Source organism: Cimex lectularius, unplaced genomic scaffold (assembly GCF_000648675.2).
Source record: "Cimex lectularius strain Harlan isolate CLEC.00 unplaced genomic scaffold, Clec_2.1 scaffold22, whole genome shotgun sequence".
Lineage (NCBI taxonomy): Eukaryota > Metazoa > Arthropoda > Insecta > Hemiptera > Cimicidae > Cimex > Cimex lectularius.
In genome coordinates, this window is record NW_019392657.1 from 2,484,710 (window position 1) to 2,503,703 (window position 18,994).

The following is an 18,994-nucleotide window of genomic DNA, read 5'->3' on the forward strand; positions in this document are numbered from 1 at the left end:
ATAGTTGATTTGGGCAAGTAGTTTGTCCACATTTATTCCCCCATAGTACTCGACATTCCTCAGGGTGAAGTTAAACAACACCTTACTTTCACGCTAATAAATTACATTATTTCCAATAAATTAACCTACATACAACAAACATTGAAGGTCTTGTCAAATTAGAACAAGTTTGTATTATTTACTTTTGGAATAATATATTATTCATTATTCTTGTTTATTTAGAAAAAAAGGAATTGGTTATCTATGAGTTTACCTTGACATTGTAGTCGAGAGAAAAAAAGAGTTGTTCTACTTAGGTTGTTAAGGTAGGAAACGCCTTGGCTGTTCGTTTAACTTGAAAGACGTCTACACAGTTTAGGACGTATCAGTGTCAGATCTTTGTTAATCCGACTTCCCCTCAATGATGTCTAGCACAGACTTCCTTTCTCGAGGGAGTTAAAAATTTATAGCCGAGCAGGGAGGATTTTTCCACCGTGGCGTTTTCAGGAAAGAAAGAGTAATTAATATTGTACAATGTTCGATCGACATAGCGTGGTGGTTTTCATGTAAAAAATGGTCGAATTAAATTATTCAAAGACAGTTTAGTCTCGAGTAACGATAAAAAAATAATCAGTAACAATTAATTCTGAAATCACTTTATATTGCAAGAGTACAGGAAATGATCACTGCCCTATACAAATCGATGTCTAAACAATGAGGACAAATAATATAATTCGTAGGTAGAATTTAAACCATTGGTTGCGGTAAAGAACATTAAAAGTAATTTTATTGATATCTTTATTTTATAAACGTCCCCTAACATGCTTCCTCTTATCGTTAAAGTTGGGGTTTGAGTTCGTCGTAACTTTTTACACTGACATCAACTAGAGTAAAAGTGAAGTTGGATGTTTCTGACAGAAAAATATCGTAAAATGAAAAAGTCCATTACTATCTATAAAACATCCAGCCTAAAGGCGCCTAGATGTTACGAGGGGTTTGTTTGGAAACTGGACCTTTCCTGCAAATTTTTCAAGTCTCGGAGTTGAATTATGTATTGTCTTTCCACCGCTTTCAGTGTTATTTTACGAAACAAGATATCCACCGTTTCATTGTTCGTAACAACAGGTCACGTTGGAAGTAGCTTTTTAAGTGTTGAGTTTACAAATTTATTTTATTGAAAAAACGTAATCACTTCCATAAACAAATAATTATTTAATTTTATGTAAATTTTACATCAAAAAATGAATTAAATAATTAATTTAAGAAATCTGTTAGGGTAATAAATGTACACAAAATGTTAAATGTTATCAACTTTTTTCCTTCTTAGTCCACGTTTTTAATATATTCTGTATTCGTTGCTTATCCAGGTCTTATCACAATGATTGAAATGGATAAAAAACAATCCCCTAATGGTTGCAAATACACTTGTATAGTCGTTTACTGATTAGTGATTTATATAAATGCACGTTCATACATAGGTGAGACTTTGTCTTATCCGTCCAACCACCGGTATTCGACTTCAAGGTCAACAGCTAGGCCATTTCAGCCTCCATGTATTTTTAAACCTTAACCCACTATCACTTAAAAAACATTTTTTCCTATTTACATACCACATACTCAATTATGGTGGAGTACTCGATATTCCTCCATCACCCTTTATAGCTAGTAATAACTAACTTAATTGAGGACCGATGGTGTACTCAATATTCAGCCATATACTCTCCTATAATACACATTCACGCTAATAAATACATTCACTCTCAATTCGCATTTGGGACATACAATAAAACAGTCCTGCTTCCGTCAAGAATTGAAACTGAACCGAGATACTCGTTGCCTTGATCAAGCACAATTATCATATCTGGTGGCGCTACACCCTCTCTATAAGGAGCCGAACAATTGTATCTTTAACGAATTTGTAAAAAATGATATAATAGACCTCTTAAATATATGCCTGCTATCTAATTATTGTAAATTCAATAATAAATTTTACGAAATGAAAGGGTTACCAATGGGGTCTCCATTATCCCCACTTTGTGCTTAAATATTCATGGATAATTTCGAAAAAAATCTTTTCAAATCAAAGAACAAATTAATTAAATATGTTCATTTCTGGAAACGCTATGTAGACGAAATTTTATGCATATGGTCGGGAACATTAGAGGCTCTCAAAGAATTCCTCCAACTAATTAATTCTCTACACCATAATATAAATTTTACATTGGAAATTGGTAAAGATGGCTGTTTGAACTTTTTAGACCTAAAACTATCCATAATAAACAACCTAATAGAAATAGGCGTATATAGAAAACCCACAACTACAGACACTATGCTACCAGCGGATTCTTCCCACCCATGGTCCCAAAAGGCTGCTGGTTTCATTTGGTTAAAATTTCCGCTAACACCTGATAACTATAAAAAAGAATTAAAAACTATTAAAACCTTAGCAAAAAACAACGGGTATCAAAACATATTTATTGATAGTTAAAAGAATAAAAAAATTAACTTTAAACGAATCAACAATAGATCTCAGCCACCCCACCACAAATGAATCATTAGGTTTCCGTTGTTTGCCATACATTGGTGAATTATCGCAAAAAGTTAGTAAAATTTTTAAAGAAGAAGGTTTTAGAATAGCTTTTAGAAGTACGGGTTCACTTAAAAACATCCTCTCAAAACCTAAAGACAAAGTAGACAACTTGGCAAAAAGTGGGGTTTACCAACTCAATTGTAATGATTGTGATATTAAATATATAGGACAAAGCGGTAGAGAAATAAAAACAAGAGTAAAAGAACACTTGCCTAAATCGAGCAAATTTTCGGAATTTAAGGACCATCTAAAAGAAACAAAACATAATTTCAATTCAAATTTAAATACAAGAGTGTTACATAGTTTCAACAAAGGGAAAGAACTAGATTGGTTTGAGAAATTTGAAATTAAAAAATGTAAAATTGAACATGGTGATAAATGCATTAATAATATAACAGATTTTGATCTACCTCCCATTTTAAATATGTACATAAATAATATCAAACATCCAAATAATTAATCTAATTATTTTAATTGTTATTATTTTTATAGTAATTTATAGTAATATTAAGTATTTATTATTCTAATATTTATTTGTGTTATAATTTCCGCGTTTCGCACGTTCAAATTGAGCGTCATTAAAAAAATCAGCTGATAATTGGAACGTCGCGTTGGCGGAGGTATCAGCGGTTCACTTTGGCAATTTATGTCGAGAGAGGTGGTTGTAGAAGTCCTTCAACCTGATGAGCTAAAAGGCTCGAAATCCGGATCGTTGCAAAACTACTTACTGTGAGTAGGAACTATCCTTTTAAAAAGTATAGGATAAAGGATTTTCGTAGAATAGTTTTGGGGGAACTGTAACACCTTGTAGTTGTAATTGTAAAGATAATAAATTGTTCATTATCTTTTAATATAGATTTTTTTGTAGTATAATAAAGTGAACCTTATTAAGCACCTGTTGTCATATTTTATCTGCAGTGTTTTCCAATTAATGTTTAAATATAAAATTATTGAGTAATTGAGGATTCGTACGAATAAAATGTTAGCATAGTAAATAATAGTTATTTGTTCTCCAAGGGCCAACCTAACAAGAGTGTCACATAGTTTCAACAAAGGGAAAGAATTAGATTGGTTTGAGAAATTTGAAATTAAAAAATGTAAAATTGAACATGGTGATAAATGCATTAATAATATAACAGATTTTGATCTACCTCCCATTTTAATTATGTACATAAATAATATCAAACATACAAATAATTAATCTAATTATTTTAATTGTTATTATTTTTATAGTAATTTATAGTAATATTAAGTATTTATTATTCTAATATTTATTTGTGTTATAATTTCCGCGTTTCGCACTTTCAAATTGAGCGTCATTAAAAAAATCAGCTGCTAATTGGAACGTCGCGTTGGCGGATTTATCAGCGGTTCACTTTGGCAATTCATGTCGAGAGACGTGGTTGTAAAAGTTCTTCAACCTGATGATGAGCTAAAAGGCTCGAAATCCGGGTCGTTGCAAAAACAACTTACTGTGAGTAGGAACTATCCTTTTAAAAAGTATTGAACACCATACTCACTCCATCATTTATCATTTCTCTCATTTCTATTGTACCTTTCGACTGGGACACATCGGGCAACTTTTCTTTGCATGTCAGATATGCTGGATTTGGCCCAAAAGTAAATATCTGTGTATCAACCTCGCATGGCCTATCCTTAATCGGGTGAGAATGATCCTTTTTCGATGAGTTATACCCTCCATGGGCCACCCATCGACACTGCTCTTATACGTAAGATCTACTGTGCCAATTCGACGCTGCCACTTTTTTTAATCATGTTTTTTAGTCGTTTAGGCTTGAAAATATATCGAATTGAAGAGAATATCCGACCGAAACGTCGATGTTATTGACCAGCGAATTTTTAATAGCTTGGTAGAGTATCAAGCTTGTGGTCAATCAGCTGTAAGTACGGTGTCACTAGACGTAAAATATTGTCTAACGGTGGTTCTTGTTGTAATTTATATATATTCTTGGCAATTAGTAAGTTTTTGGAGTTTAAAGTTTATTAGATGGGTTTTTATATTAAAAAAATTCAGGAATTTGTGCACACAAGCCATAAGCAGTAGCTTAAACGTTTAAATGTTTGCGCTGGTACAAAGGCCAAAATATTACGAATGTAAAGATTATATCATAAAGTGAATGGGAAATTTATAGGAAAACACATTTTTCATACTTTACTTAATTTTAATGGTGTTGGCTTTTTTTTTACAAATTTATAAAAGGTCTAACTTTGTTAGTTTTTAATCTAAATAACAACCTTGAATAAAATCTGATAAATATCAATGATATTTCTCAATTTCTTCTTTTCTGAACACTTCTGAAGCTTTTTTTCTATTGTACATAGGCAATTGACTTTTTTAAAAATTTGTTTGACTCTTATAACAGTTTAAAAATTTATGACCACCCCTAATAGCAGGGTGGGACATTTAACGTATAAGATTTTAATGAGACTTTTAGATTTCGTTTTAGAAATTTTTTATTTAATTTATTAATGTGCCTACTGTCTATTTAATTGCATATTTGATTGAAACCCTTGCCAATATTAAGAAATTCTATATATTTAATGGTGTTGTACATTTAATAGGATGTTAATGTTTTCCATTATCAGAGTTATACTGTAATTTGGCGTATAAAATGCCTCTTATAGTATTACATGATTCACGTAAAGACGTAAGCAAGGTTTTCCTAATGCCCCATTAAAACTGATTTATTTAATGTTCAAAATCAAAGAGATTACGGTAAATTAGTGCTTTCGCCCTCTTCTATAAAACAGTTTTCGTCAGAAACAGCAAACATCGATTTTACGCTGCTCAGTGCTGATCGATAGGGCAAAAAGAAAAAAAACGGAGTATTTTGTACAAATAATGATTGATTGCAGCTTAACTTGAAAGGTTCAGGTTGAACGAATTGTCAATGTTGGTTTTTGTCGAACGACACGTCGACTTCCATTCTCCCAGTTACACTATTTTAAAATTTACTCAGTATTACTGATTGATGATTAGACCAGCATTGATCAAGCGAATCAATATAGTTTGTAAACAGGACGTATTTGTCTACGTTAATATTTAGACCTTGAAATGGCGAATGAATCAGATAGTCTGATCTAAAATAAGCCAAAAAAAAGCGAAGTTAATAAAAAAGAAAATATAACAAAATAAAATAATAATAACGAATTATGTATTACCCCCGTTTATAATTGGTCTTTAAGTTGATAACAAATTTTTATAAAAAGAAAGATCCAAGAAAGAATGAACTTTTCTTCAAAACAAACCACGATAAGGTTCGGGATTTGCATATATACATATATATANAAGTATTTTTTAAATTAATTTTATTTATTGCTATCTGTATAAAATATACATTGAGCAAACCGTATAATTATATGCAAATCTGACTTATCTGTCAGACCAGGAGACAGGGGGCAGAGGTCATATCTACCACGGGGCACAAATTATGTTTGGTTTGACTGCAGAGAAAACCTCCTGGCAGAAAATAATGTGCAATTTATTGCCAATTTGACCTGAACATTAAGTTTAAGTTTGCAATTTTTCCTGGCAGAAAATAAAGTATATTTATTACGCAATTAGCCTACAAGTTAAGTTTAAGTTTGCTATTTTTCCTGGCCAAAAATAAAGTGCAATTTATTACTTAATTAACATAAAAATTAAGTTTAAGTTTGCAATTTTTAGTGGCTTAAGATAAAGGAAAATTTATTACACAAATAACTTATAAGTTAAGTTTAAGTTTGCTACTTTTCCTGGCTGAAAATAAAGTGCAATTTACTGTCTATTTAACTTCCAAGTTAAGTTTATGTTTGCAACTTTTCCTGGAATAAAATTAAGTGCAATTTAATTAAACTACAAGTTAAGTTCAAGTTTGCCACTAATCCCGACATAAAAAAGTGCAATTTATTGTCTATTTAACTTGAAAGTTAAGTTTAAGTTTGCTCCTTTTTCTGGTATAACATAAACTGCAATTTATTGTCTATTTAACTTGAAAGTTAAGTTTAAGTTTGCCACTTTTTCTGGTATAAGATAAACTGCAATTTATTGGTTATTTAACTTGCAAGTTAAGTTTATGTTTGCATCTTTTCCTGACTGAAAATAAAGTGCAATTTACTGTCTATTTAACTGGCAAGTTAAGCTTAAGTTTGCAACTTTTCCTGGAATAAAATTAAATGCAATTTATTTAAGTTTGCCATTTTTTCTGATATAAGATAAACTGCAATTTAGTGGTTGTTTAACTTACAACTAAATTTAAGTTTGCCACTTGTCCAGGTAGAAAATAAAGTGCAATTTACTGTCTGTTTAACTTACAATTTAACTTTCAGTTTGCCATTTTTCCTGGCAGGAAATAAAGTGCAATTTATTGCCACTTCTAACTTTAATGCTACTTTTCTTACAAAAAAAAAAAATGAAATTGATAATGGAGAAATGCGACTGGGTATGTTATATTTGTACTGGACTACATACATTTTGCAATTACCTATGAATTAATAAACCGGCAATTACCAACAGAACATTATGCATAACAGGAAGTATGCTGATCATGATAACAATGCCATTTTACCTGCCGGAGGTATTTCACCCGTTACCAAATGCAATAGATAAACGATCATAGATCCACTCTCAAGTATGCATATAAAAAATTATTATTATTTTTTTTAATTACAGGAGACGATGCCGACACCGGTGACTCGGGGATCTGCGGTACGATTCTTACCGGCCTCTCTTGGGTTCTTGTTTTCTGCACGCTTCCCTTTTCTCTGTTTGTATGCTTTAAGGTAAAAACAATTTTTAATACATTTGTAATTGCATATTAATTCAATTTAGATAAGACAACGATATTGCTAGTTTGCTTGTTTTGTCAGTCAGACGTTGTTTCTAGTTTTCTAGTTTAGTGGTAAGTTCTTTCATCAGTTTTTTTAATGTTCACAAAAGTTGTAAATTATGGCAAACAATACCGGAACACTCTAGTGTACATGGTTCAACTACCAACAATCAGAATATTAATATAAAATTTTTTTAAAAATTAATTGTTTTGGTTGAGATAAAAAGTCAGTGTCACAAGCGGGATTCGAACCCACGATCTTCTTCTAGATACGCCGCTGCTCTACCACTTGAGCTATCGTGACTTCGATCTACTCGGACACTATCTTCTCATCTGCACCCCACCTTTTGAATTTTCCCTCCTTTAATTAATTGAAAAGAATTTATTTGGTCAAGCGGACCACGAAACCTAATAAAATATAAAGAACCTTGATATTTATGGATCGGCGCAACACGATATAAACCGCTTCCCGTTGTAAAGCACATTACAATAATATTACAATCGATACCATTTGATTTTATGTAACAAGCGGCGATTGAATAACGTCTAACTGTATGTTATTTTATTATATTCAAACCCAAAAGCGGAAAATTTTATGAAATACGACTTAACTTTAAATATATAATCAACGTAGAATTACTTTCTTTTAAACGAAGCCAGCTTTTTACAGTTACAAAATAAATTAATAATTGAAGAATTAATTCCCCGGGCTTAACAGAGAATGCTTTCCGTTAATGTAATCATGTTTCTACTAGTAAATTCATGAGAATCAATTTGGTTAATTACTTAAATACGGAGTTTAATTCATTTAATGAAGTCATGATGTAATTGAGAAAGCTGTTAGGATTATTAACACTATTATGTGCCTGCTGTGCGTGCGTGTGTATGTGTTACAGGAGTGATAGTTTCATAAAAGGTAGTTAACATTATACAGCTTTAGTCAAATAAAATTTAGCTCTAACAAATTAGGCTCTTTAACAGATATTAAAACTAAAATAACTAAATAACTCTTCAAAAAACAGCAACAAGCATTTGTTAAAAATTTTGTTAAATAGGCTCGGAAAAATTTTGTCAACCGGAAATTCTCGCAGAAACCCCCAATAGGTAAATTTTATGATGGGATAGAATATTTTGCCGTTTCCAAGTTACAGATAATAAATTAGGTTTAAAATTTTAATAGAGGGTGATCTCGTACGACAAAGGTCTTAAGATTCTACACCTCAAATACAATAAAAAAGTCCTTATAAATCCTAGTATTATTCTCAACCCTTTTGCCGATATTCGACATTTTATGTTTTTTTCGACTATCTACGGTTTTTGTCATAAATGTACTCCTAGCACTTGAACTATTCATTTTTGGTGAAATCCAAAAAAAAAAGCCAAAGGAGCTATATTTCTTTTAATAAGGCACCATTCTACGATTTTCAGTTTAATTTGTGGTAAAAAAAAATGCACTACATTTTTTAAAAACGGCTAAATTTAAAATTTGTAAAAAACTAAATATGCAAGCTCATTGGGAAGCGTAAAACTTAACAAATTCCATAACAACTTTATCGTTTATTGAGCTTTCTAGTATTATTCCCTTTTCTTTAGTTAAATCGAACCAAATTGCAGAAATTTTATGTTAAATGAGAAAAAAGGGGGGAATGAGGTTACTCTACTAATTAATTTTTTGTCTTAGGCGCAATTTATTTACCAACTTTTACTTAATTAAAAAACAGAAAAAGAAAGAAAAATGAAACAAAAAACATAAGAAAGAGACGATAAACATAAGAAACAATCAAATCAGAAAAAAACTTGTCAAAATCTACACTAGAAAAGAAAAAAAGAAAAACAATACAAAACTTCCAAAAACAAACTATAACCTAATAAAAAAGCAAACAAAATTCAACATAATTTTTCTGCTTTGGTTGTTCTCTACGTTTAGTGCCTATTTTTAGGCGTTTGGCTACATTTTTACACTGAACTTTTCTTTGAACGTGTTTTTTATTAGGTATATTTTAATTATTTTTATTTATTTGTAAACAAAGATATTCAATCCGGGTGCCGGTTTTTTTTGAAGGGAAAAAAACGATTTGTAAGTATGTCGGGTTCGAATCCGACATACTTATAAATCGGTTTTTATTTTCAACCTTTACAGTAATATAAATAAGCGCCGTGTCAACGTCTAAAACTTTGCTGCCACCGACTAGGTCAAATTTTACTGTATATTTTTCCAACGAGGTTGCCAATTTTAAACTTTTATTGTACAATTTTTCTGCTTTTCTTGTTCGCAATGTTTCTTATCTCTTTTTTATGCGATTGTTCTATTTTTCTTTCTTTTTGTGCTCTTTTATTAAGTTAATAAGTATTTTAACAAATTTTAAATATAGCAGTTTTTGCAAGATTTAGAGTTTGGTTCTTTACCAAAAATAAAATTGAAAGTTGGAGAAGGATGGTTTCTTAAAGAAAATTTAACTCTTTTCAATGCTTTTTTATTTTAACCGACGAATAGTTCAACAGCTACAAGTAAATTTTTGACGAAAACCGGAGATAGTTGACTAAATATTGAGTATGTGCGAAAGGGTCAAGAATCCGGGCATGTTTCATAAAAAGGTTTTTGTGGCATTTGAGTTGTAAAAGTACGTTATGAACTTTGTCGGAAAAGTAGTGGATCACCCTGTATAATATATTTTATCTTTTGTAATTTTACCTATCTATCTCGTACTGCACAACGGTAATAAGCGATTTAATGGATGTTCGTTATGGCAAAACTAAATATTTATACATAACAAATCTAAATATTTCAGGTTGTTCAGGAATACGAACGGGCTGTGATATTCCGGCTAGGGAGGCTGATGTCAGGAGGCGCTAAAGGACCAGGTAATTTATAATATTATTACATAATATTTTATCATTTAATTATATCATTTACATAAGTATTATGATGAATATATTCATGAAGGAGGCAGCCTTTTTATATTTCATTTTAGACAAACAGCATTGATTCTGGTTGCGTAATTTTTGATAAACAAGTTTTAAATTGAGTAAAATATATGGATTTTTCCTAATTTATTGTTTATTATTTATTTCTTAGTATAACAAAAATTAAAAATGGCTGTATTTTAAATCTGTTAGCACAATAACAAAACACGTCGTGTGAATGTATTTATTTGCGTGAGTGGTTAATCGTGTACGGACACGGTCTGTGCGTTATATACAGGGTGTCCCAGTTCCTTCTGACGAAACTCAGGGAATCGATTCTACTCTTTGTTTGGAGCACAAATTGCTCAGGAGAAATTTTTTGGAAAGTTCTCTATTTTGAAGATATTCGTCAATTTAAGTTTTTCCAACTTTTCACTACCTTACCACATAAAAACGCTTACAACTTCCAAAATGTTGAGATTACAACAAATCCAATTACACCATTTGAAAGAATGCTAAATTTGCTGTAAGATACTTCTTTGCAATAGTCTGATGACATAAAATGTAAGCCAATATCAGTTGGAACATGTCAAAATTACAAAATTTAAAAGTTTGGTCATGATTGCACGTTTCTATTTAGGTTACAAAAAAATACCTACAACTTGTCAAATTTTACAAAAACTTCTTCACTTAATATGCTTTACGTTGATATATCCAATGTTCGAAAACTGAGCTAAGGTAAATTTGAAGGGGGGGGGGTAGAAGTTCAGAAAGTCAGTTATGCATTCGAGAAGAGAGAAAACACTTTCAGCATTTCCTCTGAAAAGTTCCTCCTTTGTTGTTAGGTGCTTGCTACAAGAAGAACCATTGCATTATATTGTATGAAGATTTCTGGTATGGTTTTTGTGAGATTACAGATGTGTCATTTTTATTTTTCAAAGCGAGTTCTAATTGATTTATTTCTACCCCCCCCCTTCAAATTTACCTTAGCTCACTTTTTCGAACATTCAATTGTTATTTTTCAACTCTACTAGAACGTTATTTAAAAACCTGGATATATCAACGTAAAGCACATTAGGTGAAGAAGTTTTTGTAAAATTTTACAAGTTGTAGGTATTTTTTTGTAACCTCAGTAGAACGTGCAATCATTTCCAAAATTTTAAATTTTTAAATTTGACATGTTCCAACTGATATTGGCTAGCATTTTATGTCATTCAGATTATTGCAAAGGAATATCTTACAGCAAATTTAGCGTTCTTTCAAATGGATTTGTTGTAGACTCAACATTTTGGAAGTTGTAAGCGTTTTTATGTGGTAAGGTAGTGAAAAGTTGAAAAAACCTAAAATTGACGAATATCTTCAAAATAGAGAACTTTCCGAAAATTTTCTCCTCAGCATTTTTTGCTCCAAACGAAGAGTAGAATCGATTCCCTGAGTTTCGTCAGAAGGAACTGGGACACCCTGTATATACTCACAGACCTATCGGACCACTTAATTAACCTAGTATAGCGAATGTGTGATTATACTCTGAGTGTATTTCTTACCTTGAATGAAGCGAGGGCGTCAAGCTGAAAAACGCTTTAGGTTGTACATAATTTTAACATAGATGTTGGGGTGGGTTCTCAGTAGTATACCGAAAAGTCATGATACCTAAACTTAAATTTGGTTTTGGTCTTATTAATATGAATGTGTTTTTTTATTGACTTAGGTCATTTTAATCTCGTGTGGAAGGGTTAAAGGTCAAATATGGAAGTTATAAAAAACGCGAGATAGGCCATCATCTAATCCTTAATCCGTATTTATTAAGGCTTCCTTTACTGCCTTGTTAAATACTAATGTTATTCCTTTGTTAAGAAAATTATTGGCGAGAGACTCTAAAAGTTCGAGGGATGTCTAAATTTATTTTCCTGTCTATATAAAGCTCATCCTAATTGTTCAGCAGTATGAAAGGTTTCTTTCGTTAGACCTTAGTTTATTTGTATTACTTTTGCAATTATGAAAAAAAATCATAATAACAATTTGCGATACAGATGGCATTTTTTATTAATCTGATTTAAACATGGATCATGTGACACAAGTAAATCATCAAAGTCACTGAACTATCACTTTCACTACACAACACACAAAAATTCACAATACCACCACAAAATCACAATTACATAGCTACAAGAAGAGTAGGAGATAGCGAGAAATATGCACAATGGAGATGCGTTTTGTTGCTGTAAGGATAACGGAGCAAGATTTAGGAAACCTCCCTGCGCTTGCTGCTGTAACTGCTGCTCAGAGCCAAACCGGCAACGCCACGATCTGAACGGTTGTTTCTGCGATACGAATACAGGAGGCCCTTGCTTCTGCGACGCCACGTTCATCCCTTACGTGGAGAGGAGGTGCCAGTGCAAGGAGAAACCCAAAGCCACCGACCCATACCATCCCATGGACGACCGCACGACCTACAAAATGTCCTACATGCAAAATTTCGAGCTGAAACGCGACGATAAAAAAGAGGAAGTGTGCCCGCCCGTTTGCTGCGCGCCGTGCCAACCTTGCTGCCCGCCGCAAATGATGTGCTGCTATCCTCCGCCGTATTATCCCAAGTGTTTTTCCGGAGGATGCTGTCGCTGAAATAATCATGACCCTATTGTGTTTTCCCTTGTCCCTCTGTTTCGTCGAAAGTGTCTCCGAATTGTGGCTATGTGGTGAAAATATATATTGTCATATTCATCTTCATAAAGTTGTTATTATTTCTATTAGTTTTAGTGATTATTTATACTAATATAGACTATGTCTCAGAATCTCTTGCATCCTTCATGACAAATAGATCAAATAAAAATCTTTTTTATCGTTCAGGGCTCTGGATAAGAAGTTAAACTTTTCAATTAAGTATACCATTGCGTAAAGTAAGTTCTTTTTATATATTTAATACAATAATAGTTTATCTACTTTATTTAACGATTTCATGTTATGTGAACTTACAGTCCTCGGACTATACTAAGTATTACGTTATGTTTCTAAGCTGTATAAGCAAAAATTCAGTTAATTTCAGTTTGAGACAGTACTAGCGATCTCCAAAAGCAGTGCTGATCTCATAACACATCTAGGATAACACAGGTGTCTTTTCTTAGATGGCCCATCTTATCTCGAACAGATAACTTTATCGAAAAACCAAAAATACAGATGTAGTACCTTTTTTTAAACACAACGTTTATTAACTAAAAACGTGCCCACTGCTAGCAGACCCATCAATATCACCCCAAAAAATTCATAAACCCGACTAGCACCAAAACAGCTAATGAAAATAATAAAAATAAATTTAAGATATTTATTTTCGTCATTCTGCGCCATAACTTCTTTGATCAATTTAAAATATGATTGCGCCCCCGTTTTTAGTTCAAAAATCATAAAAAAATGTTTAAAAATGTATACTTTTATTTTAAATTTCTAAGTTCTAAAGTTCTACTAGTTTGGAAATATCTTGACAACAAATCTTTTAAAAAAGCAGTAAAAATTTAAAACTAAATTAAAAAATATTAAATATGTATTTCAATTAATTAATCTTTATGTAAGGTATTGGTTGAGATGAAAAAGTCACGAGCGGGATTCGAACCAACGGCCTTCGGCTAAGATACCTACATCTCAACCAATACCTTACACAAAGAATAATTAATTGAAAGAAGTTATTTGGTCAATAGGACCACGAACTCTAATGGATTTAATAAGTAAAACGAAGTATATCTTCACTAAAGCTCTCCGTGGCCATTTCATTTGTCGCCGAGAATCGAATAGATTACACGACATTTGAAAAATGACAAAAAGGAGGGAAAATTAGAAAGGTGGGTTGAGATGGGAAGTTAGGCGTATTTAGCCGAAGGTCGTGGGTTCGAATCCCGCACATCACACTGACTTTATTATCTCAACCAAAACCTTACATAAAGATTAATTAATTGAAAGAAGTTATTTGGTCAATAGGACCACGAACTCTAATGGGTTAAATACTTATATTTTTTATAAAATTATCTGTTCCATACAAAATTCAGCTGACCCATCTAAAAAGTGTCTTTTTTACGTATATATGAACGCAATCAATTTGACCATTTTATTAGTAAACAAGAAATATCAGAAATAATAGTTTAATTGAGTTAACTTTAATTCGACTTCTATGTTCATCACGATGAAGGAAAAGTAAACAACTATGACCATTGAGGACATGTTGGCTCAATCTTGGGAAAAGTATTAGACCATATATTAGCCAGCGTGGCATGGTGCCTTTCTTGGTGACATGGTGGTCATGGCCCATAGTGTAAAGGGGCTGTAATAACTCTAGGTTTATTTATTTAGTGTTACTATTTTGGCAATTATTTTTCCTTTATATTATTGTAGTTGATTCCACGTCTGTAGATTATTATGTATATTTCTTTTAACCTTTTTTCTCTTCCTAAAAAGAGATTCTTTAAATTAGGGGGTCCAAGAGACACTTCTTTGACTTGTTGGCCGGGACAGAGGCATTTTAATTTATCTTTTTGTTTTTGTAATGCCCTTTTGGGGAGAGACAATCGGAAGCGTCTTACACGCAAAAAACGCTAGGTAATTAATGTCGATGTTTTTAACCATAAAATAAAAAAATAAAAATATAAATGATATTAATTACTAATGCTATAATGTATATTAATTCTTGTTAGGGCTTCCAGATGATAGGCAGAAAAAGAAAAACTAGCTCGAAACGTAGAAAAAAAAGTGAAAAAAATTAACCTGTGAAAAAGCCACGTGTCTGTTGGACCCCCTAATTTAAAGAATCTCTTTTTAGGAATGGAAAAAAGGTTAAAAATAACATAATTTTTTTGTATCAATGCTTGTGTTGACAGTTTTATAATATAAAATAATTATATCAAATGATCAGAATCATCGCTGTTTTCTAGCTTTGTATTTTTTTTCGTTATGTTGCCTCCTTCGATATGTCTTTTGTTTTCAGACGCCTGGATATTGGGATAATTATACAGGATGATTCGCTATGAGATGCAAATTCGGTGATAGTAGACTGTATACATAATTTAATTATTACTTCACTACTTGCTCGCTGCAGTTTTCCAAGACGAGCTTTTCCGGGCCACACACTGTATATTGAAAATTCACACGGCGATCTACACCATGAACTTACTTTGAAGAAGTTTAGAAAAGTATTGAGTCAAACTCCTGGCATTGGCTGACGCGGTTTCAGGTAGATTTAGATAAAAGAATGTGGTACGAACATCTGTCAGAACTAGGAGAGCAGAACGAGACAAAAAATCATCAGAGATGCGCTCCATACCTTCAGTAGTACTGATTACTACATTGGACAGAGTTGAGCCTACCACTTCAAACAGTCTACTGGCAATTCCAGATTTTACTGGCAGGCCTCGAAAATCACCAAGTTGGCAGTCCGGAGACAGACCTCGGATTTCTCCGTCCAGCCATCAAGGTTGGGCTCCGGGTGCTCTCAACAGCAAGGTCAATTCGGATCGCAACGTGTGTTGTTCCTAGATCCAAACCCATTCACACTCTCATTCATTCTTAAATACTTTCTTTTCTATTTACATACCATTCATTCAATTACATGGAATTTTTCACCTATTATACTACTGACCTAATTGAGAGTAGATGGCGTATTCAATATTCCGCCATCGACTCTCTCACACTAAACATTCTCGCTAATAAATACATTCACTCTTAAACATGCTCGGTACACAAAACTATCTGTACTATATAAAACAAAAACTCCTGTATCCTCCAAAAATTGGAACAGGGGACCTGCTACGGATATTTTTTTTATTTTTAGAAAACTGATTTTACGACATTCCATTAAAAGTCTACTATCGCCCAATTATTTTGCATCCCTTAGGGATCGACTCTGTATTAACACACTATTTATTGAGTGCAAACTAGCAATAGAAACCTATTCCCGATTTTTAGTTTTTAACGTTCTCTTGAAAAATTCCTCTCAGAAAACAATAGTAGGGGAATAATTAATGTTTTTTGATAACAATAAAACGAAAATGAAAGTAAAAAGTAATGTGATTCGTATATGTACTTAGTAGTCATAATTGACCTATTAAGTATTTTAATTAATTATTCTTTTTATCTAAGGTCTTGGTTAAGATGAAAAAGTTAGTGTCACGAGCGGGATTCGAACTGCTACACACTACCTACGGCTCAATACGAGATTTAGGTCTTCGAAGTCACGACAGCTTAAGTGGTTAGAGAAGTGTTGAGCCGAAGGTCGTGAGTTCGAATCCCGCTCGTGACACTCGCTTTTTCATCTAAACCAAAACCTTAGATGAAATGTTTAATTAATGTGGTTGTTTTTTGAAATAACAATTTGATATATTGAGACGATTGGACGTTTCAAATGTAGTATTGAAGATTATTTTGATTAAAATAATTTGTTTTTTTGTTTTAATAGTTTTTCTTGGAAGTTTCACTTTGATTAAATAAATTAGTTAAAAATTATTTAACGTTTGGAAAATATATTTTATTATTTATAGTTGAATTTTTGCACTATGCTTAAATTCATATTCAATAAAACGAAGAAGTAGAAAGTTGTAAACAATAAAATATCATTGTTTTCATGTTGTTTTTAAAATATGTGCAGTCTCTTGTGCTCGCCGTCGCCGATGGAGGAATTTCAAAGGGTGGAATTAGTGATCATATCAAATTCATAAATTTGGCCCCCCCCAAAATAAAAATTATGGCTGCGGAACGAGCCGAAAGACTGTACAGACAACCAAATGGGGTTGGTATCTCCTGGGTAAACATTGATTTCGTACAGGTTTAGTGTTCATGTTACCTTTCATCGAAAGGTTCGTCAAGGTGGACATTCGTCTCAGCACGTACGACGTACCACCACAGGAGGCAAGGGATCGTGTAAAATGGCTAATATTACGCATGACCTTGCATGATCTTTACTTTGTCACTAGTATTAGATTCCCCTACTTTATTCATTATTTTCACAATTCGAAACAAAATTACATACACTACATATTTTGTATATATTGTGTAAATATATTTTGTAAATTTGGGAGAAATGTATGTACCGACATTAATTATTACATCGGGTCACCCGACAAGAAAATTCCAACCTCGATGTACCTCGAAATATTTGAGGTTTTAGTGATAATAAGGAAACAATAAATTGTAGACTGACTTATAATTGGTATTTTAGTTACTATTATTAGACTAGATTAAACTAGACAATTACAACTTACCAGATTTAGGTACCAAACTTTTAAAAATTCGATCAAAATAATAATTACATTGTACATATATATTTATAAGTTATGGTTTTGCGTGTATTAAATTAGTTTTTAAAAAGAACACTATTTATTACACAGTAAGGCAATACAAAACTGGATTAACCAATTCCAATTAGGGAATCTTCGGTCTATGCTCGATGAAAGGCCGGAACGGTTTCATTAAAAAATATTAATATTAGCAAAGGCTTGGGGGATGTAACAAAGGAGGGGTTTGTTGGAAGTGAACACGTATATTTATATATATAATATGTAAAAATATGCACAAATGAAGTTATATTACAAGTGGGTGGAATCTTTTAGTTGTCAGTTTTACATATTAATCGAAGTTTCACGTTTTTTGACGTTTAATGATTGAGTCATTGTCTAAAAAAGTAAAAATATGTAAATTGCTATGGAAAATGAAAAAACAAAACAAAAACAAAAAAGGGTAGATAAAATTTTGTTTTAGATTTTCAATTAACATTTCAATATTGCGTATTTCCTCTTCTTGCCTTAATTACATCTCGAAGACGTCTCAGCATACTTTCTACCAGTCTGGAAATGTCTCTTTGCTGGAGGTTGCTCCATTCTTCACGAAGAGTCCTTTCGAGGTCGTAGAGTGTATCAGGAAGTTATGAACGTTTTTTGAGGTTATCCCTTAATATTCGATTCAAGTCGAGAAAATGCGTTCGCCGGGCTAAGACCCTGACGTTATGCTGTTGAATTTGTACGATGCGAGCGACATGTGGAGGACATTATCGTGCATTAGATAAGGATTGACGCTGATTTCATCTAGGATAGACAACGCATAATGTTCCAAAATTTCATCCACATATAGAGTGGCTGTCTAAGACCCTCCACGACCAACAACCAACTGTGTGCGACCCTCCATTAAGATTCCCGCCTACACCACCATTGAGCTACTTTGAAAAGACTGGCTCAGGGAAAAAATTACAGGTTTCGTACCTTTCATTTCGCCTCCTCCACACTCTTTCACGCCCGTCTGGAGATCGTAGAGCAAATCTACACTCATCCGTAAAAAGTACAGCAGACAAATCGTCCAAAGACCAATGGCTGTGTGCTCGAGCAAATGCGAGCCGTGCATCTCGATGTGTTTTGTTCAATTCTGGTCCTCTTACGGGGCGAAAAGCCATAGTTTAAAAATTGGAATTAAGAAAACAAAGATAAAAACTAAACTAAAACTAAACTCAGAATTCAAATGAGACTGAATAAACGTTTTAAATTCTGTAAAAAGTAAACATTGAAAAATCCTTTATCCTATACTTTTTAAAAGGATAGTTCCTACTCACAGTAAGTTGTTTTGCAACGACCCGGATTTCGAGCCTTTTAGCTCATCATCAGGTTGAAGGACTTCTACAACCACGTCTCTCGACATGAATGGCCAAAGTGAACCCGCTGATACCTCCGCC

The 18,994-nt window shown here is 32.6% G+C and overlaps 1 protein-coding gene across 4 annotated transcripts in view; it reads left to right on the forward strand.

Annotated features, from left to right (window-relative positions):
• LOC106664969 (band 7 protein AGAP004871) overlaps window positions 1-18,994 on the forward strand; it is a 72,166-nt gene that overhangs the window by 33,653 nt on the left and 19,519 nt on the right. For all 4 annotated transcript variants that reach the window (XM_014391083.2, XM_014391081.2, XM_014391082.2 and 1 more), the window contains 2 exons: window positions 7,242-7,351; window positions 10,188-10,260. In XM_014391083.2, coding sequence (XP_014246569.1) covers window positions 7,242-7,351; window positions 10,188-10,260 — 183 coding nt within the window. The remainder of the gene's footprint in view (window positions 1-7,241; window positions 7,352-10,187; window positions 10,261-18,994) is intronic.